Source organism: Lepidochelys kempii, chromosome 2 (assembly GCF_965140265.1).
Source record: "Lepidochelys kempii isolate rLepKem1 chromosome 2, rLepKem1.hap2, whole genome shotgun sequence".
In the NCBI taxonomy this organism is placed as follows: domain Eukaryota; kingdom Metazoa; phylum Chordata; order Testudines; family Cheloniidae; genus Lepidochelys; species Lepidochelys kempii.
Window position 1 is genome coordinate 15,014,451 of NC_133257.1, and position 26,178 is coordinate 15,040,628.

Here is a 26,178-nt window from a genome sequence, read left to right on the forward strand (position 1 = left end):
TTGCTATTTTCCTAAAATAATAATAATTCAATAAATAATTGTACTTTCCAGTAGTCCCAATGTAATTTGATCCAGAGGACCTACTTTTCAAGCCTGAATCATAGAATCATAGAATATCAGGGTTGGAAGGGACCCCAGAAGGTCATCTAGTCCAACCCCCTGCTCGAAGCAGGACCAATTCCCAGTTAAATCATCCCAGCCAGGGCTTTGTCAAGCCTGACCTTAAAAACCTCTAAGGAAGGAGATTCTACCACTTCCCTAGGTAACGCATTCCAGTGTTTCACCACCCTCTTAGTGAAAAAGTTTTTCCTAATATCCAATCTAAACCTCCCCCACTGCAACTTGAGACCATTACTCCTCGTTCTGTCATCTGCTACCATTGAGAACAGTCTAGAGCCATCCTCTTTGGAACCCCCTTTCAGGTAGTTGAAAGCAGCTATCAAATCCCCCCTCATTCTTCTCTTCTACAGGCTAAACAATCCCAGCTCCCTCAGCCTCTCCTCATAACTCATGTGTTCCAGTCCCCTAATCATTTTTGTTGCCCTTCGCTGGACTCTCTCCAATTTATCCACATCCTTCTTGAAGTGTGGGGCCCAAAACTGGACACAGTACTCCAGATGAGGCCTCACCAATGTCGAATAGAGGGGAACGATCACGTCCCTCGATCTGCTCGCTATGCCCCTACTTATACATCCCAAAATGCCATTGGCCTTCTTGGCAACAAGGGCACACTGCTGACTCATATCCAGCTTCTCGTTCACTGTCACCCCTAGGTCCTTTTCCGCAGAACTGCTGCCTAGCCATTCGCTCCCTAGTCTGTAGCTGTGCATTGGGTTCTTCCGTCCTAAGTGCAGGACCCTGCACTTATCCTTATTGAACCTCATCAGATTTCTTTTGGCCCAATCCTCCAATTTGTCTAGGTCCTTCTGTATCCTATCCCTCCCCTCCAGCGTATCTACCACTCCTCCCAGTTTAGTATCATCCGCAAATTTGCTGAGAGTGCAATCCACACCATCCTCCAGATCATTTATGAAGATATTGAACAAAACCGGCCCCAGGACCGACCCTTGGGGTACTCCACTTGATACCGGCTGCCAACTAGACATGGAGCCATTGATCACTACACGTTGAGCCCGACAATCTAGCCAGCTTTCTACCCACCTTATAGTGCATTCATCCAGCCCATACTTCCTTAACTTGCTGACAAGAATACTGTGGGAGACCGTGTCAAAAGCTTTGCTAAAGTCAAGAAACAATACATCCACTGCATTCCCTTCATCCACAGAACCAGTAATCTCATCATAAAAGGCGATTAGATTAGTCAGGCATGACCTTCCCTTGGTGAATCCATGCTGGCTGTTCCTGATCACTTTCCTCTCATGCAAGTGCTTCAGGATTGATTCTTTGAGGACCTGCTCCATGATTTTTCCAGGGACTGAGGTGAGGCTGACTGGCCTGTAGTTCCCAGGATCCTCCTTCTTCCCTTTTTTAAAGATTGGCACTACATTAGCCTTTTTCCAGTCATCCGGGACTTCCCCGGTTCGCCACGAGTTTTCAAAGATAATGGCCAATGGCTCTGCAATCACAGCCGCCAATTCCTTCAGCACTCTCGGATGCAACTCGTCCGGCCCCATGGACTTGTGCATGTCCAGCTTTTCTAAATAGTCCCTAACCACCTCTATCTCCACAGAGGGCTGGCCATCTCTTCCCCATTTTGTGATGCCCAGCGCAGCAGTCTGGGAGCTGACCTTGTTAGTGAAAACAGAGGCAAAAAAAGCATTGAGTACATTAGCTTTTTCCACATCCTCTGTCACTAGGTTGCCTCCCTCATTCAGTAAGGGGCCCACACATTCCTTGGCTTTCTTCTTGTTGCCAACATACCTGAAGAAACCCTTCTTGTTACTCTTGACATCTCTGGCTAGCTGCAGCTCCAGGTGCGATTTGGCCCTCCTGATATCATTCCTACATGCCCGAGCAATATTTTTATACTCTTCCCTGGTCATATGTCCAACCTTCCACTTCTTGTAAGCTTCTTTTTTATGTTTAAGATCCGCTAGGATTTCACCATTAAGCCAAGCTGGTCGCCTGCCATATTTACTATTCTTTCGACTCATCGGGATGGTTTGTCCCTGTAACCTCAACAGGGATTCCAGGGTCCGTATCTTGCTGCTTACCTTTCTTCCCTGTGTCAGGATCCTGAACTCAACCAACCCATGGTCACTGCCTCCCAGATTCCCATCCACTTTTGCTTCCCCCACTAATTCTACCCGGTTTGTGAGCAGCAGGTCAAGAAAAGCGCCCCCCCTAGTTGGCTCCTCTAGCACTTGCGCCAGGAAATTATCCCCTACGTTTTCCAAAAACTTCCTGGATTGTCTGTGCACCGCTGTATTGCTCTCCCAGCAGATATCAGGAAAATTAAAGTCACCCATGAGAATCAGGGCATGCGATCTAGTAGCTTCCGTGAGCTGCCGGAAGAAAGCCTCATCTACCTCATCCCCCTGGTCCGGTGGTCTATAGCAGACTCCCACCACTACAGCACTCTTGTTGCACACACTTCTAAACTTAATCCAGAGACACTCAGGTTTTTCTGCAGTTTCATACCGGAGCTCTGAGCAGTCATACTGCTCCCTTACATACAGTGCTACTCCCCCACCTTTTCTGCCCTGCCTATCCTTCCTGAACAGTTTATAACCATCCATGACAGTACTCCAGTCATGTGAGTTATCCCACCAAGTCTCTGTTATTCCGATCACGTCTTAGTTCCTTGACATCACCAGGACCTCCAGTTCTCCCTGCTTGTTTCCAAGGCTTTGTGCATTTGTATATAAGCACTTGAGATAACCTGTTGATCGCCCCTCATTCCCAGTATGAGGCAGGAGCCCTCCCCTCACAGACATTCCTGCCTGTGCTTCCTCCCGGTATCCCGCTTTCCCACTTACCTCAGGGCTTTGGTCTCCTTCCCCCGGTGAACCTAGTTTAAAGCCCTCCTCACTAGGTTAGCCAGCCTGCTGGCAAAGATGCTCTTCCCTCTCTTCGTAAGATGGAGCCCGTCTCTGCCCAGCACTCCTCCTTCATGGAACACCATCCCATGGTCAAAGAAACCAAAGCCTTCTCTCCGACACCACCTGCGTAGCCATTCGTTGACTTCCACGATTCGACGCTCCCTACCTAGGCCTTTTCCTTCCACGGGGAGGATGGACGAGAACACCACTTGCGCCTCCAACTCCTTTATCCTTCTTCCTAGAGCCACATAGTCCGCAGTGATCCACTCAAGGTCATTCTTGGCAGTATCATTGGTGCCCACGTGGAGAAGCAGGAAGGGGTAGCGATCCGAGGGCTTGATGAGTCTCGGCAGTCTCTCCGTCACATCGCGAATCTTAGCCCCTGGCAAGCAGCAGACTTCTCGGTTTTCCCGGTCAGGGCGGCAGATAGATGACTCAGTCCCCCGGAGGAGAGAGTCCCCGACCACCACCACCCGCCTTCTCCTCTTGGGAGTGGTGGTCGTGGAACTCCCAACCTCAGGACATAGCATCTCATGCCTTCCAACCAGCGGAGTCTCCTCCTGCTTTCTCGCCCCAGACATATTATCTGGTCCACTCTCCGCAACGATACCTGTGGAGAGAACATGAAAGCGGTTAGTTACCTGTATCTGTGTTACTGGAACCCGGACATTCCGCTTACCTCTTCTGGAGGTCACATGTTGCCAATCTTCTTCACTGGCCTCTTGGCTCCTCTGTGCAACCTGCTCTATATCTGTAGAGCTTTGTGCCCCTAGAAGCCTATCCTGAGTTTTGTCCAGAAAATCCTCAGTTTCTCGTATGCAACGCAGGGTTGTTATCTGTTGCTCCTGACCCAAATCCAAGCACAGCCAACCTGACCTGAGAATGCCAAGTCGTTTTGGAACTGACCCGACCCAAACCTGCCACTTGCCCCGCAAACTTGGTCAGCGCCACGACCTCGTTCTGGGGCTCATCCTGGTAGGGCCCCAAGCCTGTGATCCATCTCTGATTGCCTCCTGCCTGTGGGGTCAGTGCAGCGGTGGTTCTGTGCTCCGTTCCTGCCAGCCACCGTCACTGCCTCTCTGCACTGTGTGCACTGCAGAGTGAGAGGTTCTATCACTCGTTGGCGCACACATTTTGCAGTGCATACAGCATAGCAAGATGGTGGTAGCAAGCAGGAGCGGGGCATGCCAACTCCGCACCAACACCGCAGGATAATAGGAGGTGTTCAGAGGTTACTCAACCTGAGAGGGTTAGGTTGTTTTCATACCTGATCTGAACCCAACACTTGTAGTCAGGTCCAGTTGAGTTGGAGTCAGGTTGCAGGGCTCTAACCGGATTAACACTAGCACAATAATGAGTCATTCTAAATGATGTAGTATGGCTGTATTTTGAAATAAAATGAATAACTAATACATTAACTGTCCTATGCTGAATTGTGTTTCTTTGATTTTTTGTTTATATAATTGAGTCAAAAGGAAATTTTGGGATGTCATTTACAAAGAAGCATCTTATGTTTTTGACTGCATGCTCATACTTAGTATTACCAGCTATTAGGTAAGGGTAGGTTTTACTATGAAAATCTAGTAAAATCTTATTTTGTCTTTTGCTCTTACGGCTTAATTTTAAAAAAACTACCGTTTGCGTTTTCATTCACAGATTTTCATGTACAATTATTTTCATGTGGAGATAAAATTTGGACATGAAAACATTATTTGTGTTTGTAAATCAGGCAGTTCAATGTCTGATCTATTTCATGTGTGCAAATAAGTGATTGTTGTGCTACTTTATAGACTGGGAGGACCTTAACTTGACTCAAACTTGACCATAATGAGAATAGGCCTATAATCGCACAGGCTTTGCCTAGACTAATTTATAAAGGTGTGGTTGGTTTTAGGACACGTTAGCTAAGGTGTTTTTACTAACATCTTCCAAAATTGTAGCATAGACTAGGTGATGTGTACTTTTAACACACGAGCTGGTTGAGTTGAAGCCTTGGCTACAGGTAGGGTTGCCAACTCTCCAGGATTACTCTCCAGGAATTAAAGATTATGTCATGTGAGGAAACCTCTAGGAATATGTCCAACCAAAATTAGCAACCCTAGGTACAGGAAAAACAAATATGTGCCCAGTAGCCTTTATTGTTAGGGCTCAGACTGCCATCTTCCTCTGGAGTATATGAGATGACTTTGCTCTTCCAGCTGCTGCTGTTTCTCAGTGATGTAAATAGATCTGGGTCTCCTCCCTTTCCATTGCCTGCTTTTTCCTCTTTAGTTCCTTTCCAAAATTCTATGTGTGAAATCCTGCCCCATTGAAATCAGGTGGGAGTGTGAAAATTGCTTCACTGTTTCTGTCTTCCTGGATTATGAAATCAGGCATTTTTTTGTTCAAACTACAGCCCTGCAGGGTCAGTTTAACCCACTAGAAAATAAAGTGTTTTTTTTTTCTCTGCTTTATTCCTCTCAAGAGTGCTATGACAGAAAACAATTCAATCATCTAGACTGATTACAGTTTATGACTAGAAATGAAGCATAGAACCTGACTTTCATTATTTTAATTAGGTAGCAAAAAATTATTTCAAGATTTTTCTTAGCTGTTTTTATTGGAGCTGTCACTTTCAGTACAAAAAATTTAAAGAAACTGCCCTGTTTCGTGACCAGCAGGAGTGAATCTGCCTTTTCCACTTTTGCCTTGGTTCTTTTAGTTTTGACGCTTTTCTAACAAGCATTTAAAATTGTTTGGACAAATAAAGCTCTGTGGTATGGAAATCCTGGAAGTAGGAAGATCTCTCCGTCGCTCTCGCTCCGCATTTTAATATTCCCCATACTTATGGTGTCTGAACTCATAACTAAGGGAGGAAGATGAAGAATGGAGGAATAGAGAAGAACATGAGAAGAGAGAATGAGAGGAAAGAAGGAGAATATTTGTTTTCAAATCAAGAGGAAGGAGAGCATAAAAAAAGAGAGAAAACAAGCAAATGTTTTTTGGGGGGGGAAGTGAATGGTGGGGAGATAGGGTTGAGATAGAATGAGTTTGAGAGTTCCAGCATAGCACTTCCTAGCTTTAAAAAGCCTCAAACAAGAGATCCTCTCCTTGAAATGTAAGAGAGATTTCAGTCCCATTGGTGAATAGGGTCATCATGAAATACATTGTTCCCACATTTGACTATCTCGATCCCCTTCAGAATGCCCCTACTTCGTAGACTCATAGATTCAATATTTTCATTAATGATTTGGATAGTGGAGTGGAGAGTGTGCTTATAAAATTTGTGGATGATGCCAAGATGGGAAGGGTTGCAAGCACTTTGGAGAACAGGATTGAAATTCGAATTGACCATCATGTTCCTAACTAAATAATTCCAATACTGTTGTTAATTACAGCTACTGTTAAAAATGTTGTGCCTGATTTGTAGTCTGAATTTGCGTTACTTCAGCTTACAATCATTGAAATTCAGGCTACGTCAATCCATGACTACATTCTCCAGTGTTCCAAATGGGTGACAGCGAAATTTATATCTTTTTGGTCACTAGAAACACAAGTACATGGTAGATGCCTCCAAGATAACTCACTTGTTTTCTAGGCATCAGCAATAGCTTGAAGTTGCTGTCATCTAAGTGACTAGGTAATATGGTGACCAGATAACACTTTTACATGTCCCTAGTTTCTAGGTAATAGATATTTTTCCAGTCTTCCTACAACACTCCTAGTCTTTTAGTTATGGGCTCCTTTTGAACACAGACTGGCAAGGTAAGGTTAAAAAAATCACATTCACTATAGTTTTTTTCCTCAGTCACACATTGAACCCGGGTGTACAGAAGTGAAAGGTCTGAGCACAAAGTCTCAGTACCGCTTGGCATGTTAACATACTATTTTATATTTATTTTGCTTATTTCTGTTTGGCCGCTTTTGGGGTTTTTTGTCTTTATTTACAAGGATCCCTTTCAAGACTGTTTGAGTCATTATTTTAAGATCGTAGTAAACATGCCAATAAAAATCATTTGTCGAAGACCAGCCGCAATAATTTATAGTATTCTAAAAATAAATCCAGTGAATGTCAAAAATATAAAAATGTACATGAGTCATAACATTTGGAAGATTGGGACAGAGATGGAACATACACCTGCAACAGGCATGTCTGAACATCTGTCTTTTAAGAACTACGTTATTTATAACCAAATAAATGTGCTTGCAGCTATATTTTTTGCAAAGCCGCAATGATGTGCACTGGCCATTTACGATAAAGCGTGTTCTTTCCTCAATGGCTATCCCAAGTAATATATCCACTGTTTAACACTTGTAATTAAAAATAGCACGCAAAGGCTCATTCTGTCCTATTCTGTTCAGCCCTATTTGACCAGAATTTTGCAAAACTTGGCTCTCTATTGATACTAAATTCTAATAGATAAGTTTACAATATTTGGTTGTCCTTACTCTGTTGAGAATCATCTTTATAATGAAATATCATTGATAGATTGCCTCTTCATATTTAAATACAGAAAGCTATTTGAACACATTTTCCATTTCTGTTTTAGGAAAGCAGTTTAAATGTACAGTGTGTGACTATACTGCAGCTCAAAAGCCACAGCTCCTACGTCACATGGAACAACATGTCTCTTTCAAGGTAAGAGGCAAATAAGCCATGATTAATTAATACTCATGGAGTGCAATAATCATTCAAACTAAAGTACACCTGGAATAAAAAGGGTTCAAATCAGTTAATGATTTGTGCTGGCCAAAGTAGAATAGATATAAATAACTGTTGTTTTAGTGTATCATATCATTGTATGATATTATGCTGTCAGGTTGTTCGTAATGTACTTACTGTTTTTACTTGTCACAATTTTTGGACTTATTTACAAATTATTTTTGTATATTACTCCTTGTATCCTTTGTAATAGAGCGTATTTCCCCCAGCCCATCCTTGAACACTGCAAAAACAGCTCAGACTCTCTTCTTTTAGTGTCCACTTCCTATAATTTATTCAAGTCCCCTGCACTGCCATTTGTACAATACTACACAACTATTCTAATACTTATGATCCTTTTATTTTCAGCCCCTGTTTGTCACAGTCCTGTGAGGAAAAGAGATCTCTCCTCCTTGAAATTTCTTTCAGTCTGGGCACAGCTAGCCCTGTTCTCCCCCCCTTCCTAACACTGCTTTCCTTCCTTTTATCAAACTAGTCAGCTGATGGCCAATTAGTTCCTTAACTCACCCAGCCGCCCTCTCTGATTAGCTAATTCCTCCCTATTTCCTCAATCAACCATCACTGGGGAAACTAATTGAGGCTACGGAGATCAGAGTGCTGACCCATGTATTAGACCTCAGTATTTTATCACACACCTCACCAACGTGTGTTTTTTTCCCTTGCTCGCTCCCTCCCTCCTTGTAGGAGGCACTTGCTTCTTTATACTCTAGTTTGCACCCAGAGTGGTCTTGTAGGGTCCCCTTTCTGGGTCCTTCCATCCTCCACCCATAAATCATGTTTTAAGGGTGGAGGACATCCCCATAATTCAATCTCAGCTCACAGATCTTCACACCACTGAAAACCTGTAGGCCCATTCTCCTTATCGTCTTCCCCCTTGTCTTGGGGTAGGAACTGCTGTGGTCCCTTGTTCTCCTCCTCCCTAAGGCCTCTGGTTCTCCCAGTCCCACAAACTGACCTCTGGGTTCCGACCATCCTCACCCTTCCTGCAGCATAGGTTCTCGGAATCATCCAACTGCTGGGACTGAGCTTGGGCTGCTCTTCTCCCCCAAGCCTAGTTCTACCTTTTCCCTTTTTCTCCTTGTCTTTCCCTGGAGTGGTTCTGTTTTCCTCCTGACTTGTATCATTCCATCTTGGGTGTCTGATTCTATTAACTCGGGCCCTTCTTCCTCATTTGCTCTTGTTTTACCCATATAGAGCCCCAGCTGCCTGCTTTCTTTCTATAGGTGAAAGGGCTCCAATCCGCACCTACTATGACCAAATGGGGTAGCCTCTCCATTACTCCCACCTGCTTCTGCCTAAACTTGCCCTTTACCTATAGGGTTACCTCTGCTATTGGATAGAGACTCTTCTCCCCATGGATGCATTCTAGCTCTGCTTTTTCTTCCAGGAGTCTCCAGTGGGACTTCAATGAATATCCCAAGATAGTATTCACAATCCCCCTTAGGCACCTCCTTCCCACTTTTATAGGGACAGTAGGTGATTTTATTTTTATCCTGCCCCCAAGAGTACCATCTATTTGCAGAATTCTGCAAACTCGCATTCCATCTTAGGGCAGTGGTGTTTTACATGTCTCGGCCTTCAACGCTGATAGCGGGCTATTACCTACAAGAGTTCCTTTCACCTCCTCCCTTTTCTTCTTGTGGCTTTTCAGTTCACAGCCCCTCCCTCACTCTGCACCCTAGGTGACTGGACCTCTTTTCTCAGAAAATTGGCTTCTTAGGAACTCTTCGGAGCGTTTAATGGCAGTCTCCAGAAGTTAGAGTGGTGCCCCCTCACCCAGTCTCTGTTATTTTCCTGTTATTTGTGTCTATGTATCTCAGGAGAGCTCCTTCCTGCTTAGATAGAAAAGCTTCCTTTGCTTGCTTTCTTTTTCTGAATGTTGTCCCAGAGAGGCATTTTCTTCTTTCACTCATGACTGCTGTTCTGTGCCAGCTATAGTGGCTCTCAATACTCAATTGAAGGGGACAAATAAGCAGGCTGGTAGCAGGGCCTGAGTGACGGAAGATATCAGCATCTTAAGGGCCTTACTGGCTCCTGTTATTTCAGTTGACTTCCTGTTCTCCTCAGGTAGGTTCAGGGAAGCAGCAGGAAACAGGAAGCTCCTTGAGAAGCTGGTGTTAATCAGCCCAGGCTCCTCGGGGTGCTAGAGAGGTACATAAGAACATAAGAATGGCCATACTGGTCCATCCAGCCCAGTATCCTGTCTACTAACAGTGGCCAAGGCCAGGTGCCCCAGAGGGAGTGAACCTAACAGGTAATGAATGATCTAGTGATCTCTCTCCTGCCATCCATCTCCACCCTCTGACAAACAGAGGCTATGGACACCATTCCTTACCCATCCTGGCTAATAGCCATTAATGGACTTAACCTCCATGAATTTATCCAGTTCTCTTTTTTAAACTCTGTGATAGTCCTAGCCTTCACAACCTCCTCAGGCAAGGAGTTCCACAGGTTGACTGTGCGCTGAGTGAAGAAGAACTTCCTTTTATTTGTTTTAAACCTGCTACCCATTAATTTCATTTGGTGTCCCCTAGTTCTTATATTATGGGAACAAGTAAATAACTTTTCCTTATTCACTTTCTTCACACCACTCATGATTTTATATACCTCTATCATATCCCCCCTTAGTCTCCTCTTTAAGGAGAAGCTGAAAAGTCCTAACTTCTTTAATCTCTCCTCATATGGGACTGTTCCAAACCTCTATTCATTTTAGTTGCCCTTTTCTGAACATTTTCTAATGCCAGTATATCTTTTTTGAGATGAGAGGATCATATCTGTACGCAATATACAAGATATGGGCGTACCATGGATTTATATAAGGGCAATAAGATATTCTCCGTTTTATTCTCTATCCCTTTTTTAATGATTTGCAACATCCCATTTGCTTTTTTGACTGTTGCTGCACATTGCGTGGACGTCTTCAGAGAACTATCCACAATAACGCCAAGATCTTTCTCCTGAGTAGTTGTAGCTAAATTAGTCCCCATGATATTGTATGTATAATTGGGGTTATTTTTTCCAATGTGCGTTACTTTACATTTACTCACATTAAATTTCATTTGCCATTTTATTGCCCAATCACTTAGTTTTGTGAGATCTTTTTGAAGTTCTTTACAGTCTGCTTTGGTCTTAACTATCTTGAGCAGTTCAGTATCATCTACAAACTTTGCCACCTTGCTATTTACCCCTTTCTCCAGATCATTTATGAATAGGTTGAATAGGATTGGTTCTAGGACTGACCTCTGGGGAACACTGCTAGTTACCCCTCTCCATTCTGAAAATTTACCATTTATTCCTACCCATTGTTCCCTGTCTTCTAACCAGTTCTCAATCCATGAAAGGATCTTCCCTCTTATCCCATGACAACTTAATTTACGTAAGAGCCTTTGGTGAGGGACCTTGTTGAAGGCTTTCTGGAAATCTAAGTACACTGTGTCCACTGGATCCCCCTTGTCCACATGTTTGTTGACCCCCTCAAAGAACTCTAATAAATTACAGAAACCATGTTGACTTTTGCGCAACAATTTATGTTCTTCTATGTGTCTGACAATTTTATTCTTTACTATTGTTTCAACTAATTTGCCTGGTACTGATGTTCGACTTACCAGTCAGTAATTGCCAGGATCACCTCTAGAGCCCTTCTTAAATATTGGCGTTACATTAGCTAACTCTAACTCAGGAACCAATCCATGCAACAAATCTCGATGCCAACTCTGCCCACATATCTACACCAGCGACACCATCACAGGACCTAACCAGATTGGCCACACCATCACTAGTTCATTCACCTGAACGTCCACAAATGTAATCTACACCATCATGTGCCAGCAATGCCCCTCTGCTATATACGTCAGCCAAACTGGACAGTCCCTATGTAAAAGGATAAATGGACACAAATCAGATATTAGGAATGGCAATATAGAAAAACCTGTAGGAGAACACTTCAACCTCGCTGGACACACAATAGCAGATTTAAAGGTAGCCATCCTGCAGCAAAAAAACGTCAGGACCAGACTTCAAAGAGAAACTGCTGAGCTTCAATTCATTTGCAAATTTGACACCATCAGCTCAGGATTAAACAAAGACTGTGAATGGCTCGCCAACTACAAAAGCAGTGTCTCCTCCCTTGGTGCTCACATCTCAACTGCTAGAAGAGGGCCTCATACTCCTTGATTGAACTAACCTCGTTATCCCTAGCCTGATTCTTGCTTGCGTGTTTATACCTGCCTCTGGAAATTTCCACTACATGCATCCGACAAAGTGGGTATTCACCAACGAAAGCTTATGCTCCAGTATGTCTGTTAGTCTATATAAGGTGCCACAGGACTCTTTGCCGCTTTTACAGATCCAGACTAACACCGCTACCCTTCTGATAACTAATAGATTAGTAAAACATGATCTCCCTTTACAGAAACCATGTTGACTTTTGTGCAGCAATTTATGTTCTTCTGTGTGTCTGACAATTTTATTCTTTACTATTGTTTCAACTAATTTCCCCAGCACTGATGTTAGACTTACCAAGATCACCTCTAGAGCCCTTCTTAAATATTAGCGTTGCATTAGCTAACTTCCAGTCATTGGGTACAGTAGCTGATTTAAAGGACAGGTTACAAACCATAGTTAATAGTTCCACAATTTCACATTTGAGTTCTTTCAGAACTCTTGGGTGAATGCCATCTGGTCCTGGTGACTTGTTACTGTTAAGTTTCTCAATTAATTCCAAAACCTCCTCTAGTGTCACTACAGTCTGTGACAATTCCTCGGATTTGTCACCTACAAAAGACAACTCAGGTTTGGGATAATCCCTAACATTCTCAGCCGTGAAGACTGAAGCAAAGAATTCATTTAGTTTCTCTGTGAGGACTTTATCATCTTTAAGTGCTCCTTTTGTATCTCGATCGTCCAGGGGCCCCACTGATTGTTTAGCTGGCTTCCTGCTTCTGATGTACTTAAAAAACATTTTGTTATTACCTTTTCCATTTTTGGCTAGCTGTTCTTCAAATTCCTTTTTGGCTTTTCTTATTACATTTTTACATTTAATTTGGCAGTGTTTATGCTCCTTTCTATTTACCTCACTAGTATTTGACTTCCACTTTTTAAAAGATGGCTTTTTATCTCTCACTGCTTCTTGTACATGGTTGTTAAGCCACGGTGGCTCTTTTTTAGTTCTTTTACTGTGTTTTTTAATTTGGGGTATACGTTTAAGTTGAGCCTCTATTATGGTGTCTTTGAAAAGTGTCCATGCAGCTTGCAGGGATTTCACTCTAGTCACTGTACCTTTTAATTTATTTTTAACTAACCTCCTCATTTTTGCACAGTTCCCCTTTCTGAAATTAAATGCCACAATGTTGGGCTGTTGAGGTGTTCTTCCTACCATAGGAATGTTAAATGTTGTTATATTATGGTCGCTATTTCCGAGCAGTCCTGTTATAGTTTCCTCTTGGACCAGATCCTGCGCTTGACTCAGGACTAGATCGAGAGTTGCTTCTCCCCTTGTGGGTTCCTGTACCAGCTGCTCTAAAAAGCAGTCATTTAAAGTATCGAGTAATTTTGTTTCTGCATTTTGTCCTGAGGTGACATGTACCCAGTCAATATGGGGATAATTGAAATCCCCCACTATTATTGAGTTCTTTATTTTGATAGCCTCTCTAATCTCCCTTAGGATTTCATCGTCACTATCGCTGTCCTGGTCAGGTGGTCGATAACAGATCCCTACTGTTATATTCTTATTAGAGTATGGAATTACTATCCATTAGCGATTCTATGGAACATGCGGATTCATTTAAGATTTTTATTTCATTTGATTCTATGTTTTCTTTCACATATAGTGCCACCCCCCTCCCCCACCTCCTCACGACCTGTTCTGTCCTTCCAATATATTTTGTACCCTGGAATGATTGTGTCCCATTGATTGTCCTCACTCCACCAGGTTTCTGTGATGCCTATTATATCAATATCCTCCTTTAACACGAGGCACTCTAATTCACCTATCTTATTATTTAGACTTCTAGCATTTGTGTACAAGCACTTTAAAACTTGTCACTGTTTATTTGTATGCCCTTTTCTGATGTGTCAGATTCTTTATGTGAATGTTTCTTGTCTGATCTGGCCCATATTTTGTCCTCTTTCATCCCCTCATCCTTACTAAAACCTAGAGAATTTCTATCAATAGACTCTCCTCTAAGAGAGGGAAGTCTTTGTCCGATCCACGTGCACCTCTGCAGCAGTCGGCTTTCCCCCATCTCTTTGTTTAAAAACTGCTCTGCAACCTTTTTAATGTGAAGTGCCAGCTGTCCTTCCTGTATAGGCTTCCCCTATCCCAAAAGTTTCTCCAGTTCCTAATAAATCTAAACCCCTCCTCTCGACACCATTGTCTCATCCACGCATTGAGACTCTGAAGTTTTGCCTGCCAACCTGGCCCTGCGCGTGGAACTGGTAGCATTTCTGAGAATGCCACCATAGAGGTCCTGGATTTCAGTCTCTTTCCTAGCAGCCTAAATTTGGCCTTCAGGACGTCTCTCCTACCCTTCCCTATGTCATTGGTACCTACATGTACCACAACCACCGGCTCCTGCCAGCACTACACAGAAGTCTGGCAGGCAAGTCACCATACAGTTCTCCCAGTCATCACAAACCCAGCTATCTATGTTTCTAATGATCGAATCTCCCATTACTAACACCTGCCTTTTCCTAATGAGTGGAGTTCCCTCCTCCAGAGAGGTAACCTCAGTGTGAGAGGATACCCCAACATCATCTGGAAGGAGGGTCCCAACTATGGGAAGGTTTCCCTCTGTTTCCATTGACTGGACTCTCCTTCTCTGGGCCTTTCCTCCTCCTTAACAGCGCAGGGGCTGTCTGACCAGAGGTGGGACAAATCTACAGTGTCCCAGAAAGCCTCATCAAAATACCTCTCTGCATCCCTTAGCTCCTCCAGTTCCACCACCCTGGCCTCCAAAACCCGTACATGGTCTCTGAGGGCCAGGAGCTCCTTGCACCGAATGCACACGTACTCCACCCACCCACAGGGCAGGTAATCATACGTGCTACACTGAGTGCAATAAACAGGATAGCCCCCACTCTGCTGCTGGGCTTCTGCCTGCATTTTCTCCTACAGTTACCTAGGTTAATGATGGGGTATTTGTTTAAATCAAGAAGTTTTGATTATAGTTTAGTATAAAGGTTTTAAAAAATGGCAAGTGTACCTCGCCCCCTTCCCACTCCCCTTCCCAACTCCCTGTTAGCGGCCCCTGTTCACAAAGAGGCTCCTCCTCCGCTCTCTCCCTGCAGCTCCTGTTGCTTTCCGTTATTCCCGCTCACCTTTTCTCCTGCCTGCCTGTTATGTCTCTTGTGCCCTCCTTCCTCCAGCACAGCACTCCACCATCTCTGTGCATCTAGAGCAGAGAGAATACATATGCACCAACAGCAGACACAATTTTCTACACTCTGGGTCCTAGTGGAGCCTCCCCACAGTCTGGCACCTGAGGTGGCTGCCTCAGTTTGCCTCATGGTAAAGCCAGCCCTGTTCCCTGGTGAGATAGGGTACCACCTGGATGGCCCACATTTCCTTACTCCACACGGTTCCCATGGCTACTTTCTCGGATATTACCAGGAACACAGCCAAGTCATCAGTTGGGCCTCACGTTGCATAGAATCACTCCCTGTATATGATTCCTGGTCTCCGCACTGGGACTCATCAACTTCTGTATCAGCGGTCATTGCACCTTCTCCCTGATGACTTCCTGCAGGTTCTGCTGCTCCGACTGCCACACCAGAAGGGGTTGTCTTTCAGGTTGGTGTGATTCTGGAAGGTATGCATCATCTTTTGCTGCTTCTTCTGCCACCACTGCAGAGTCTGCTCTGTGTCCAGGCACTGAATCTTCATACCGCCCCCTCCCACTCTCCCTCAACAAATTTTCAAGTACCCTGTGCATAGGAATCAAGATCCTGGACAATGCCCCACTTGTAATAGGACATATGTCTGCCCTGTCCTTGATCACCATAGAAACCACTCAAACTCCCTTCTTTTAGTGTTCACTTTGTATAATTTATTCAAGTCCTATCCACCAACACTGTACAATGCAATACAACTATTTAATACTTGTGACCTTCAGCCCCTGTTCATCAGGGCTATAGGAGGAAAAGAGACCTTTCTTTCTTAGGTTTCAGGGTAACAGCCGTGTTAGTCTGTATCCACAAAAAGAAAAGGAGTACTTGTGGCACCTTAGAGACCAACAAATTTATTTGAGCATAAGCTTTCGTGAGCTACATCTGATGAAGTGAGCTGTAGCTCACGAAAGCTTATGCTCAAATAAAGTTGTTTTCTTCCTTAGTATCTTCTTCAGTCAGGGTATAGGTAGCCCCCTCTCCCCTTCTTCCCCCCCCCCCCCCCCGCAACACTTCAAGGTAGTCAGCTTAAGTAGCAGTTGGTTCCATAACTCTAACCCAGCCTTCGCCTCTGAGTAGCTAATTCCTCCCTATTTCCTCAATTAGCTGTTGCTGGAGAAACTAATTGAAGCTACTGTGATCAGAGTGCTGACCCTGCTATTTGGCTTCAGCAGTTTGTCACAACCCTTCTCTAATATTTTTGTTATTTTTTTGGAGCTAATTTTGGTAGAGTCAAATATCTCTTTTGGAAGCAGCAAAACAGTAGTTTAAAAATGGGGGAAAAAAACTATTAGTTTGTATGTTTTAAAGAATTTTTAGGGCACATTTACAGCATTTCAAAAGAAAAGATATGACATTTACATTAAGTATTCCTTGGCTATTCACTCCTTCCTCCATTCTCAGGAAATACTGTATATGCCAGTAAAATAACAGGAAAATCCCCGAGTTGAAAATATCCTTTTTGAAGTTTTCATGCCAAATCTTTTAGAATAGATTGATTTACTGCCACGTAGCATGCCTAAGTGCTGGACAGTTTTGTGATTATAGGAGACATTCAGGCATTAATAGGCACATAAATATACATAGGTTCCTGTTTTTTATCATCTGTTCACGCAGAACTAAACATACAATTAGATCTTTTAAAAAAAAAAATAGTGGATTTTCCCTGTTGGTCACATTAGTGTTTGGTTAGCTCAGCCATTGACATATTTTGAGGGCTACCTGGGATATCTGCACAGGCCACTATCCAAAGTCTGTGTTATACCGAATAGTTCCTTTTTTGCAAAATTAAGGACTAAAATTAATGCTAACAGTGTATTTGTCCAGGGGCTCTGTAATCTTTTAATGCTTCTCTTAATTAAAGGAACAGTAATATTAATTACTAGTTCCTGCAGGATTTTCCCCCCAACAAATCTTTATTAAAATTACAGAATAACAGAATATTTTCACTGAAGTCTAGAGGACTGTTAGAAAAAATTTCCACACCTTTTTCACTTCACAGAAGATACTCTGTGCATCCAGTTGCAGAGCCGTACTCAGTTTCTTCTGTTGTTCATGTGGATTTTTCACACAGCAAATGGAGAGCAAAAAGCATTTAAAACGGTAGAAAAATGTGACTGTAAAACTCAAACAATTAGCAAAGGACTTGGGTGCAAATGTACCAGAAACTACTTTTAACTCATGTTTGGATATATTAGATTTTAAGTTGATGGTGACCCTTTAACCAGTCAATCCATATGTGTCACCATGATTGTCTCAAAATGGTTCTGTGAATTTATTCGGTCTCTTATAACATGCAAGTCAGATTTACCCAATTGATTAGAATTATTTTGCATAGGTTTACTAATCTGCTGTCATACAGATATTGTACTCTGGTGAACAGTCAGGCTCTCGGATGCACATACAGCACTGATTCTTAAAGATCAAGATTTCTTGGTCTTTTGTCACAGTCAGCAAAATTCATCTTATTCCAGCTATACTGCAGCCTTCTGTCTATCTCTGGTCCTTTCTAGGGTAAAGAAATAGTAAATTTCCCACCATTGCTCACTCTTACCAGAGCTTCCAGTGTTGGGAGCCATAGCATAGCAGGGCTTCTGGTGTTATAACAATGTTATGAAACCTTGCCTAGAGCACATAGATCGACACTGTATTCAGAAACTCCTGCAGCAACCAGCCGCCCTTCTTTCTATATTTGGGCTTCTAATGTTGCTAACACTGGTGAAGCTGTGTACAGATATTGACAACAGGAGGAAGTTTTTAGAAAAATTCCCTACTGTGGATAGGGCTTCTGTGTGTGTCTTTCTTCCTTGCACTCCTACCCCTTCAGAAACCTAGCTTTCATATTCCCTACTGAGTTGAATACTGTAATTTATTATAATTAATTGCTTATCAAGTTTCAGAAGATGACATCACATTCTATCCATACTATTGGTTACCCTTAGACAAATGTGGAATAATGGACCCAAATTTAAAGAGGCGGTTGTTTACTCTGAATACTTTTGACAGGCTAATTAGCACAGCAAACACACAATTGAAATCATTAACTGCAGAGAGCAGACTGTTCAGAGAGCTCTCTTTAATTACCTGAAAAAATACAGGTGAAAGATCTGCTCTTTGTGTGCCATTAAGTTACAGATCAAATAGATTTGATCCACTGCTGATTAATATGTAATGACAAATTAACTTTTTGAAGCTTGTATCCTGTGTTACAGTTGGAGAATGACTTTAATTTGTCTTACTTTCAAAATAACATGAAATATTCATGGTGGAGCTGGTAATGATGCCCATTAGAAGACCGTCTTGAGCATAAATATATTTGTGTTGTAAGCACTATTTAAAATTTTTAAATGTTGGCAGAAAGTTCAGGCAGTGTGCTAAATCAGCTGGATTCCCCATATATTTTTTACTCTGCATCTTCATAGAAACAGAGGATGCATTCAGAAATTGTTTGCCTTTGTTTAAATTTTTTTTTAAAAAATGAGGTATACAGTACAGTTTAGTATTTCTGTTTTCTTACAAGGTTTACTGACATTTCTCCACCTGTTTTGTAAATGTATAGGTGTAATGGTAGTTTGTTACTGGCATCCTTCTACCCTTCACATATATTGTCTTTGTGAACATGTAAGGTTAATATTTAATATCAAGCACCATGGTGCACATGTACAAAATAATGGGTCTAATTTTCAAAATTGTGTGTCTAATATTTGGCACATAAATAGAGATTTGGATGCCTAATAAAATTTTAGCTGCTTAACTTTAGGGTACTATAATTGAATGTTGGGATAAATACTACTTCTGTAGAGTCTTTCTTTTGTGGCTCTTTAATGGGGTTTACAAACCCTCACTATGGCCAAGATAGTGGGAAACCTGGAGCAGTACTGGCCAGGAAAGCTCCACCCCATAGTCACTGCTGAGCATACTCCTGGGGAAAGGAGCTGTATAAAGAGAGCTCCAGAAATCCAGGCAGTGAGGCGGAGAGAAGCCATTTCCTGGAGGACACTGCTCTGCAACAGTAGAAGAAGAAGCTCTTATCAAGGAGGTCCAGCTGTGATCTTTCCCCCTACTTTTTGATATCACACCAGAGTAGGGAGTACTTTGTGCAGGGGCACCAGAGGGTCACCTGCATTCATTCTGAGACTCTGGGGTTTGAGAAAATTACTATAACAAAACTGTAGCCATGCACCACACTGCGGCATCCGGTGTGGTAGGAAGTGTCGCAAGGGAATGTGAGCAGGAGGTGGGTTGAACATAAGCCTTGCCACACTATCACACTTCCAAGGCCGTGGGCCAAGTCCTGGTGAATAGGGAGAGCCCACGTCCCCCTATCCACTCCAGATTCCTCTATGCTTATCCGTTGGGCAGAACTTGGGGGTTACTGTCAAGGAGGTTGACCCAACTGAATCCTGTTCAGGACACATTGACCTAAAATAGATCCTGGAGTAGGAGGCCCTACCAGTAGACCTGCTGACCAAACAGTCCCTGCTATAGGCTCTGAAAACACATAGCAAGAATTAAGCCTCACAACATACCTCTGGTGTAGGTAAAAGCACAGCGGCTCTTAGTTGAGGATGAGAAGAGAAGAATACTGCATCTGATTGGAAGTTCAGGGGTACTGCAGGTAGAAAAATGTATCCAGTGAATTTGCTAGAACATTGGGCGTAATGCTCTTTCCCTTGCATAAAGCACTGTGGGAATACAATACTTCTATACTCATCTGTCATTACACCTCAAAGCACTTTGTAAACATTAATTAGTTTAGCCTCACAAAACCACTGTGTGATAGTAATATCCCCCTTTTACAGATGAGAAAACAAGACACAGAAGGCCAGATCCTGAGCCCCACTGCGGCCTAATGTACATTTAAAAGTATTGCTAGCATAGTTTACCAGCAACACCCTCCTAGTACAGATACAGTTTATGCTGTCAAAAAAGCACTTTCTTGCCAATACTTTTTACGCCGGTTGAGCAAGCAAAATAGTCTATATTAGCAAAAGAACTTCTGTACTGATCTAACTGTGTCCACGCTAGGGCTTTTTCCAGTATAGAAATGTTGGAAAGAATTGATCCCCTAATAGCCATTTCTATACCGGCAAAAACTTCATGTCGACCTTGGCATAAGGCTGTTTTGCACCAGGGGTGGTGGTACTATGGGTGCGGGGGGTGAAGCAGCACCCCCTGGCTTGATGTGGTTTCCATCATATACAAGGCTGAGAGTTTTGTTCAGTGGCTTTCAGCACCCCCACTATAAAAAGTATTCCAATATTCCAACTGTTTTGCACTACTCTGGAAGCTCTTAACCTGTCTCATCTGGGTAGTTGGGGATTCAGCTAATCTGCAGGAATCGCCCTGTGAATTAGAACTGCCATAGCAGCTCATACATCGCCCACTATCCAGACATGAACAGACATGAGGTGTAAAGCAGTACAAGACAGAATACATTAAATTTACATTCAAGAAATATGCCATTAAATTTTCAGAGCATTCATTTCACTGCTATATAATTTAATAATACTAAAAATGCCAACATTGTGACTTTCTTAATGCTTTCAACCTGTTTTACCCTGCGCTTGTAATTTTGTGATCATTACCAAAACAAAACCCCAAAAATTTATTTATACATACAAATAATTTTTATTTACTGTCCTCCTCCTTTCCCCTTTCAAATCAAGATTATATATTGCCTACAGAGGTGAGAGACCCTGATCCTACTCAAGGTGGCAAGCAGTATGTTTGATAGCGTGACTTTGCTTGATGAGACCCGTAATTACCAATTGTGGAAAACAATTACTTATAAACACAGTGTAGCTGTTTGTACTTGTGAAACAGTGTTGTGAGGATACATAGTTTAGAGTAAATGATTAAAAAAGCAACACATTTTCTGTAAGTTAGCTAAAACATACTTGTGTGTTGGTTTGAAAGCTCCTGGAATAAATGAGACAGATATATGCCCTAACCAATGTGAACCCTCTTGAATTTTGGGGAAGTTTGTGTCTGAATACTGCAGCTTGGACCCATCTCTACAGAAAGCAGACGTGCATGACAAGTTGTAACTCTCCTTTTTTTTTTTTTCTCTCTAGCCTTTCCGTTGTGCACACTGTCATTATTCCTGCAATATATCTGGCTCCCTGAAGAGGCATTACAACAGGAAGCATCCCAATGAAGAGTATGTTAATGTAGGTACTGGTGAACTTGCTGCAGAAGCCCTTATCCAACAAGGTAAATTTCCAGTTAAAAGCAGCACATCTGTCTGTTTGTTTTCACTGTTGAAGCAAAGTCGATTTGAAGGTGAACATTGAGGAGTGAATTGAACAGTTTAATTATCTGTGTGAAAAAAGTATTTTCTTTTCTAGCTTCTGAAATGGCAACATTATGATTTCATTCACTGTCCCCTATTCTTAGGTTATGTGACAGGATGAACAGAAGTTCTCAATCTGTCTTCTCTACAGCATTCATTATTTTATATACTTTTATCAGGTCTCCTCTTATTCATCTCCTGTCTAAGGTAAACAGTCCCAATCTTTTCAGTTTCTTTTCAAATGAGTGATCAGCTGATAAATTTCCATGATAGTTTTGAAAGATTGAGCTAATCCTGAAATGAGAACTGAGACTGAATGGCACCAAGTTAATCCCCCAATAAATAAGTCAAGATAAGTAAACCAGTGCAGATCTGTTGTAAATGGAAACTGCTTTGGCCTCACACTTAAGGATAATTATTCAAAGCATTGAATGGGGTTTTTAACCATTCAGCTCCCATTGATTTAGGGGGAGATATTAAAAGACACAAATTGAAGTTAGGTTCCTAACTGACCATGAGTGACCATGAGTTGGTTGAGTTCAGGATCCTGACACAGGGAAGAAAGGTAAGCAGCAGGATACGGACCCTGGACTTCAGGAAAGCAGATTTCGACTCCCTCAGGGAGCAGATGGGTAGGATCCCCTGGGGGACTAACATGAAGGGGAAAGGAGTCCAGGAGAGCTGGCTGTATTTCAAGGAATCTCTGTTGAGGTTACAGGGATAAACCATCCCGATGTGTCGAAAGAATAGTAAATATGGCAGGCGACCAGCTTGGCTTAACGGTGAAATCCTAGCAGATCTTAAACATAAAAAAGAAGCTTACAAGAGGTGGAAGGTTGGACATATGACCAGGAAAGAGTATAAAAATATTGCTCGGGCATGTAGGAATGAGATCAGGAGGGCCAAATCGCATCTGGAGCTGCAGCTAGTGAGAGACGTTAAGAGTAACAAGAAGGGTTTCTTCAGGTATGTTGGCAACAAGAAGAAAGCCAAGGAAAGTGTGGGCCCCTTAATGAATGAGGGAGGCAACCTAGTGACAGAAGATGTGGAAAAAGCTAATGTACTCAATGCTTTTTTTGCCTCTGTCTTCACGAACAAGGTCAGCTCCCAGACTGCTGCGCTGGGCATCACAACATGGGGAATAGATGGCCAGCCCTCTGTGGAGAAAGAGGTGGTTAGGGACTATTTAGAAAAGCTGGACGTGCACAAGTCTATGGGGCCGGACGAGTTGCATCCGAGAGCGCTAAAGGAATTGGCGGCTGTGATTGCAGAGCCATTGGCCATTATTTTTGAAAACTCGTGACAAACGGGGGAAGTCCCGGATGACTGGAAAAAGGCTAATGTAGTGCCCATCTTTAAAAAAGGGAAGAAGGAGGATCCTGGGAACTACAGGCCAGTCAGCCTCACCTCAGTCCCCGGAAAAATCATGGAGCAGGTCCTCAAAGAATCAATCCTGAAGCACTTACATGAGAGGAAAGTGATCAGGAACAGTCAGCATGGATTCACCAAGGGAAGGTCATGCCTGACTAATCTAATCGCCTTCTATGATGAGATTACTGGTTCTGTGGATGAAGGGAAAGCAGTGGATGTATTGTTTCTTGACTTTAGCAAAGCTTTTGACACGGTCTCCCACAGTATTCTTGTCAGCAAGTTAAAGAAGTATGGGCTGGATGAATGCACTATAAGGTGGGTAGAAAGTTGGCTAGATTGTCGGGCTCAACGGGTAGTGATCAATGGCTCCATGTCTAGTTGGCAGCCGGTGTCAAGTGGAGTGCGCCAGGGGTCGGTCCTGGAGCCGGTTTTGTTCAATATCTTCATAAATGATCTGGAGGATGGTGTGGATTGCACTCTCAGCAAATTTGTGGATGATACTAAACTGGGAGGAGTGGTAGATACGCTGGAGGGCAGGGATAGGATACAGAGGGACCTAGACAAATTGGAGGATTGGGCCAAAAGAAATCTGATGAGGTTCAATAAGGATAAGTGCAGGGTCCTGCACTTAGGATGGAAGAACCCAATGCACAGCTACAGACTAGGGACCGAATGGCTAGGCAGCAGTTCTGCGGAAAAGGACCTAGGGGTGACAGTGGACGAGAAGCTGGATATGAGTCAGCAGTGTGCCCTTCTTGCCAAGAAGGCCAATGGCATTTTGGGATGTATAAGTAGGGGCATAGCGAGCAGATTGAGGAACGCAATTGTCCCCCTCTATTCGACATTGGTGAGGCCTCATCTGGAGTACTGTGTCCAGTTTTGGGCCCCACACTACAAGAAGGATGTGGATAAATTGGAAAGAGTCCAACGAAGGGCAACAAAAATGATTAGGGGTCTGGAACACATGACTTATGAGGAGAGGCTGAGGGAACTGGGATTGTTTAGTCTGCAGAAGAGAAGAATGAGGGGGGATTTGATGGCTGCTTTCAACTACCTGAGAGGTGGTTCCAGAGAGGATGGTTCTAGACTATTCTCAGTGGTAGAAGAGGACAGGACAAGAAGTAATGGTCTCAAGTTGCAGTGGGGGAGGTTTAGGTTGGATATTAGGAAAAACTTTTTCACTAGGAGGGTGGTGAAACATTGGAATGTGTTACCTAGGGAGGTGGTAGAATCTCCTTCCTTAGAAGTTTTTAAGGTCAGGCTTGACAAAGCCCTGGCTGGGATGATTTAATTGGGGATTGGTCCTGCTTTGAGCAGGGGGTTGGACTAGATGACCTCCTGAGGTCCCTTCCAACCCTGATATTCTATGATTCTATGATTCCTATGGCCCATTCACTTTGTGATAGACCCAGGCCAGTTGGGAACAGCAGAGTAGCCTTATTGGGATCCAGGAAGCTAAAGGATCCCCCCCAGCCTAAGGGCGGGGTCCACAGGACCTGGAAAACCAAGTAATTACGGGGGACAACTAATGAACAAAAGGGACAGGAATGCGGTTACAGCAGAGTAGCAGAAGGCAGATATACTGGCCACTGGATTAACAGTTTTCTGTTCCCTGCCTGACCAGAGCAGGGGCTGCTCCAGGCTAATGAGAACACTTGACTTCAATTAACCTGCAGAGTCAGGTGAGGCCATTAAGCTAATGTGACCATCTGACTCTAATTAAGGCCCCTCTGATAATATAAAAGGGCTGTCTGCAGTCAGGCAGAGAGGAACCAGGGGAGAGGAAGTGCGGCTGAAGGTCCGGTTAATGAAGACACTCTCAAGTCATTGGTAAGGAAGCCCAAAGGTAAGGGTGAAGAAGGGAGAATCAGGAAAGCTGTGGGAAAGTGGCTCAGGGAAATGTAGCAACTCTGGCAGTAAAAGGTTGGCTGCCAACAGCTGCTACAATTAAGGTCCCTGGGCCAGAACCCGGAGTAGAGGGCGGGCCTGGGTTTCCCCCAATTCACCACTACAGAAACATCTCCTGGGAGGGGAAAACAGGCCCATTTCAGGACAGGAGGCTAAACTGTTTTAGCATGAGGCGTAGGAGCAACTGAGACTGTGGGAATTCTCTCACCAACCTCCATTGCTGGCTTATGATGAAAAGGGCTCAGAAGACTGTTTCCATGGCCCTCGAGAGAGAAGGGCTATGTGGAGGGTTGCAGTGAGCCTCTGAAGCTAGCATAAACCGCCTGGAAGCGTGGTACCCATGGGGACAAGGTTGGAGCTCTGCCACAACTTTCAATTGGAGTTGAGTGCCTCATTGCCCTTTATGCTGTTGAATATCTTTCCCTTTAATGGCCATTTCATTGCTAAAGCCCAGTACGTTACTTTGAAATTGTTGGAACTTTAGAATTTCTCTTTTTGTTACAGAATAGATACCAGAATAATGCAAAAATATTAGATAATGAATAAATTACAATTCTCCCAAGCATGTCATTATTTCTAAACAGCATTTCCAAATTATTCTTTTTACAAAGAATCCTTGTCCATCAGAAATGCTAAACCACTTTTAAATAACACTGTTTTTCCTTGTGTCACAATTTCATTCAGAATTAAAAGTTGAGACTCCATCTTTTAAATTGTATAAATACCTTAATTGAAAATGTTATTTTCATGTAGACTATTAAACTCTTCCCAAAGCCTTCTGAAAGTGCATGTATAGTACAAGAGGTGCTATGCTAATCATCCAAGCAATTACACAGCCAAGTGACACACAGCAGTATTTTATTTTTAGACTGCTATTAGAAATTCATAGCAGCAGTGAATGCAGAAAAGCAGATGCTTTCATACACCTCAGCTTTATAGAATTATGTAACTTACAACAAAATTGATTTTTAAAAAGTGTTTAACAGTGGAAAATTAATATTCTAACAGTATGGGCTCAGCTGGCATATGGCTCAAAAATATCTTGTGATACACTGTGCACACTTCAGAGTGGTAGCCATGTTAGTCTGTATCAGGAAGAACAACAAGGAGTCCTTGTGGCACCTTAGAGACTAACAGATTTATTTGGGCATAAGCTTTCGTTGCATCTGATGAAGTGGGTTCTAGCCCATGAAAGCTGATGCCCAAATAAATTTGTTAGTCTCTAAGGTGCCACAAGGACTCCTCATTGTTTTTACTGTACACAGTTTTTAATGGGTTTCTTTTGTTTTTTTTTAATTGCTTTTGGAACCTTGGTCACTTGCCTGGTTAGGTAATCAAACAGGAAAGCATGGTATGGAGATAATCTCCTGATCTTGGGAGTCAGGAAGCATGGATTCTGTCCCCAGTTCTGCCTCAGACTTTCTTTGTGATCTAGGACAAATCACTTATCCCTTCTTTGTCTAAACTACAGATGACCCACTTACCTTCTCTTCACCCTGTTTCCCTCATATCCATAG

The 26,178-nt window shown here is 43.0% G+C and overlaps 1 protein-coding gene across 4 annotated transcripts in view; it reads left to right on the forward strand.

Moving 5' to 3' along the window:
- The window catches only part of ZFAT (zinc finger and AT-hook domain containing), a 140,637-nt gene that overhangs the window by 86,462 nt on the left and 27,997 nt on the right, over positions 1 to 26,178 (forward strand). For 3 of the 4 annotated variants that reach the window (XM_073330062.1, XM_073330060.1, XM_073330063.1), the window contains exons 11-12: positions 7,532 to 7,620; positions 21,165 to 21,303. In XM_073330062.1, the coding sequence (XP_073186163.1) occupies positions 7,532 to 7,620; positions 21,165 to 21,303 (228 nt within the window). Of the gene's footprint in view, positions 1 to 7,531; positions 7,621 to 21,164; positions 21,304 to 21,486; positions 21,590 to 26,178 lie in introns of all 4 variants that reach the window. The other variant, XR_012157074.1, reaches the window with a different exon arrangement.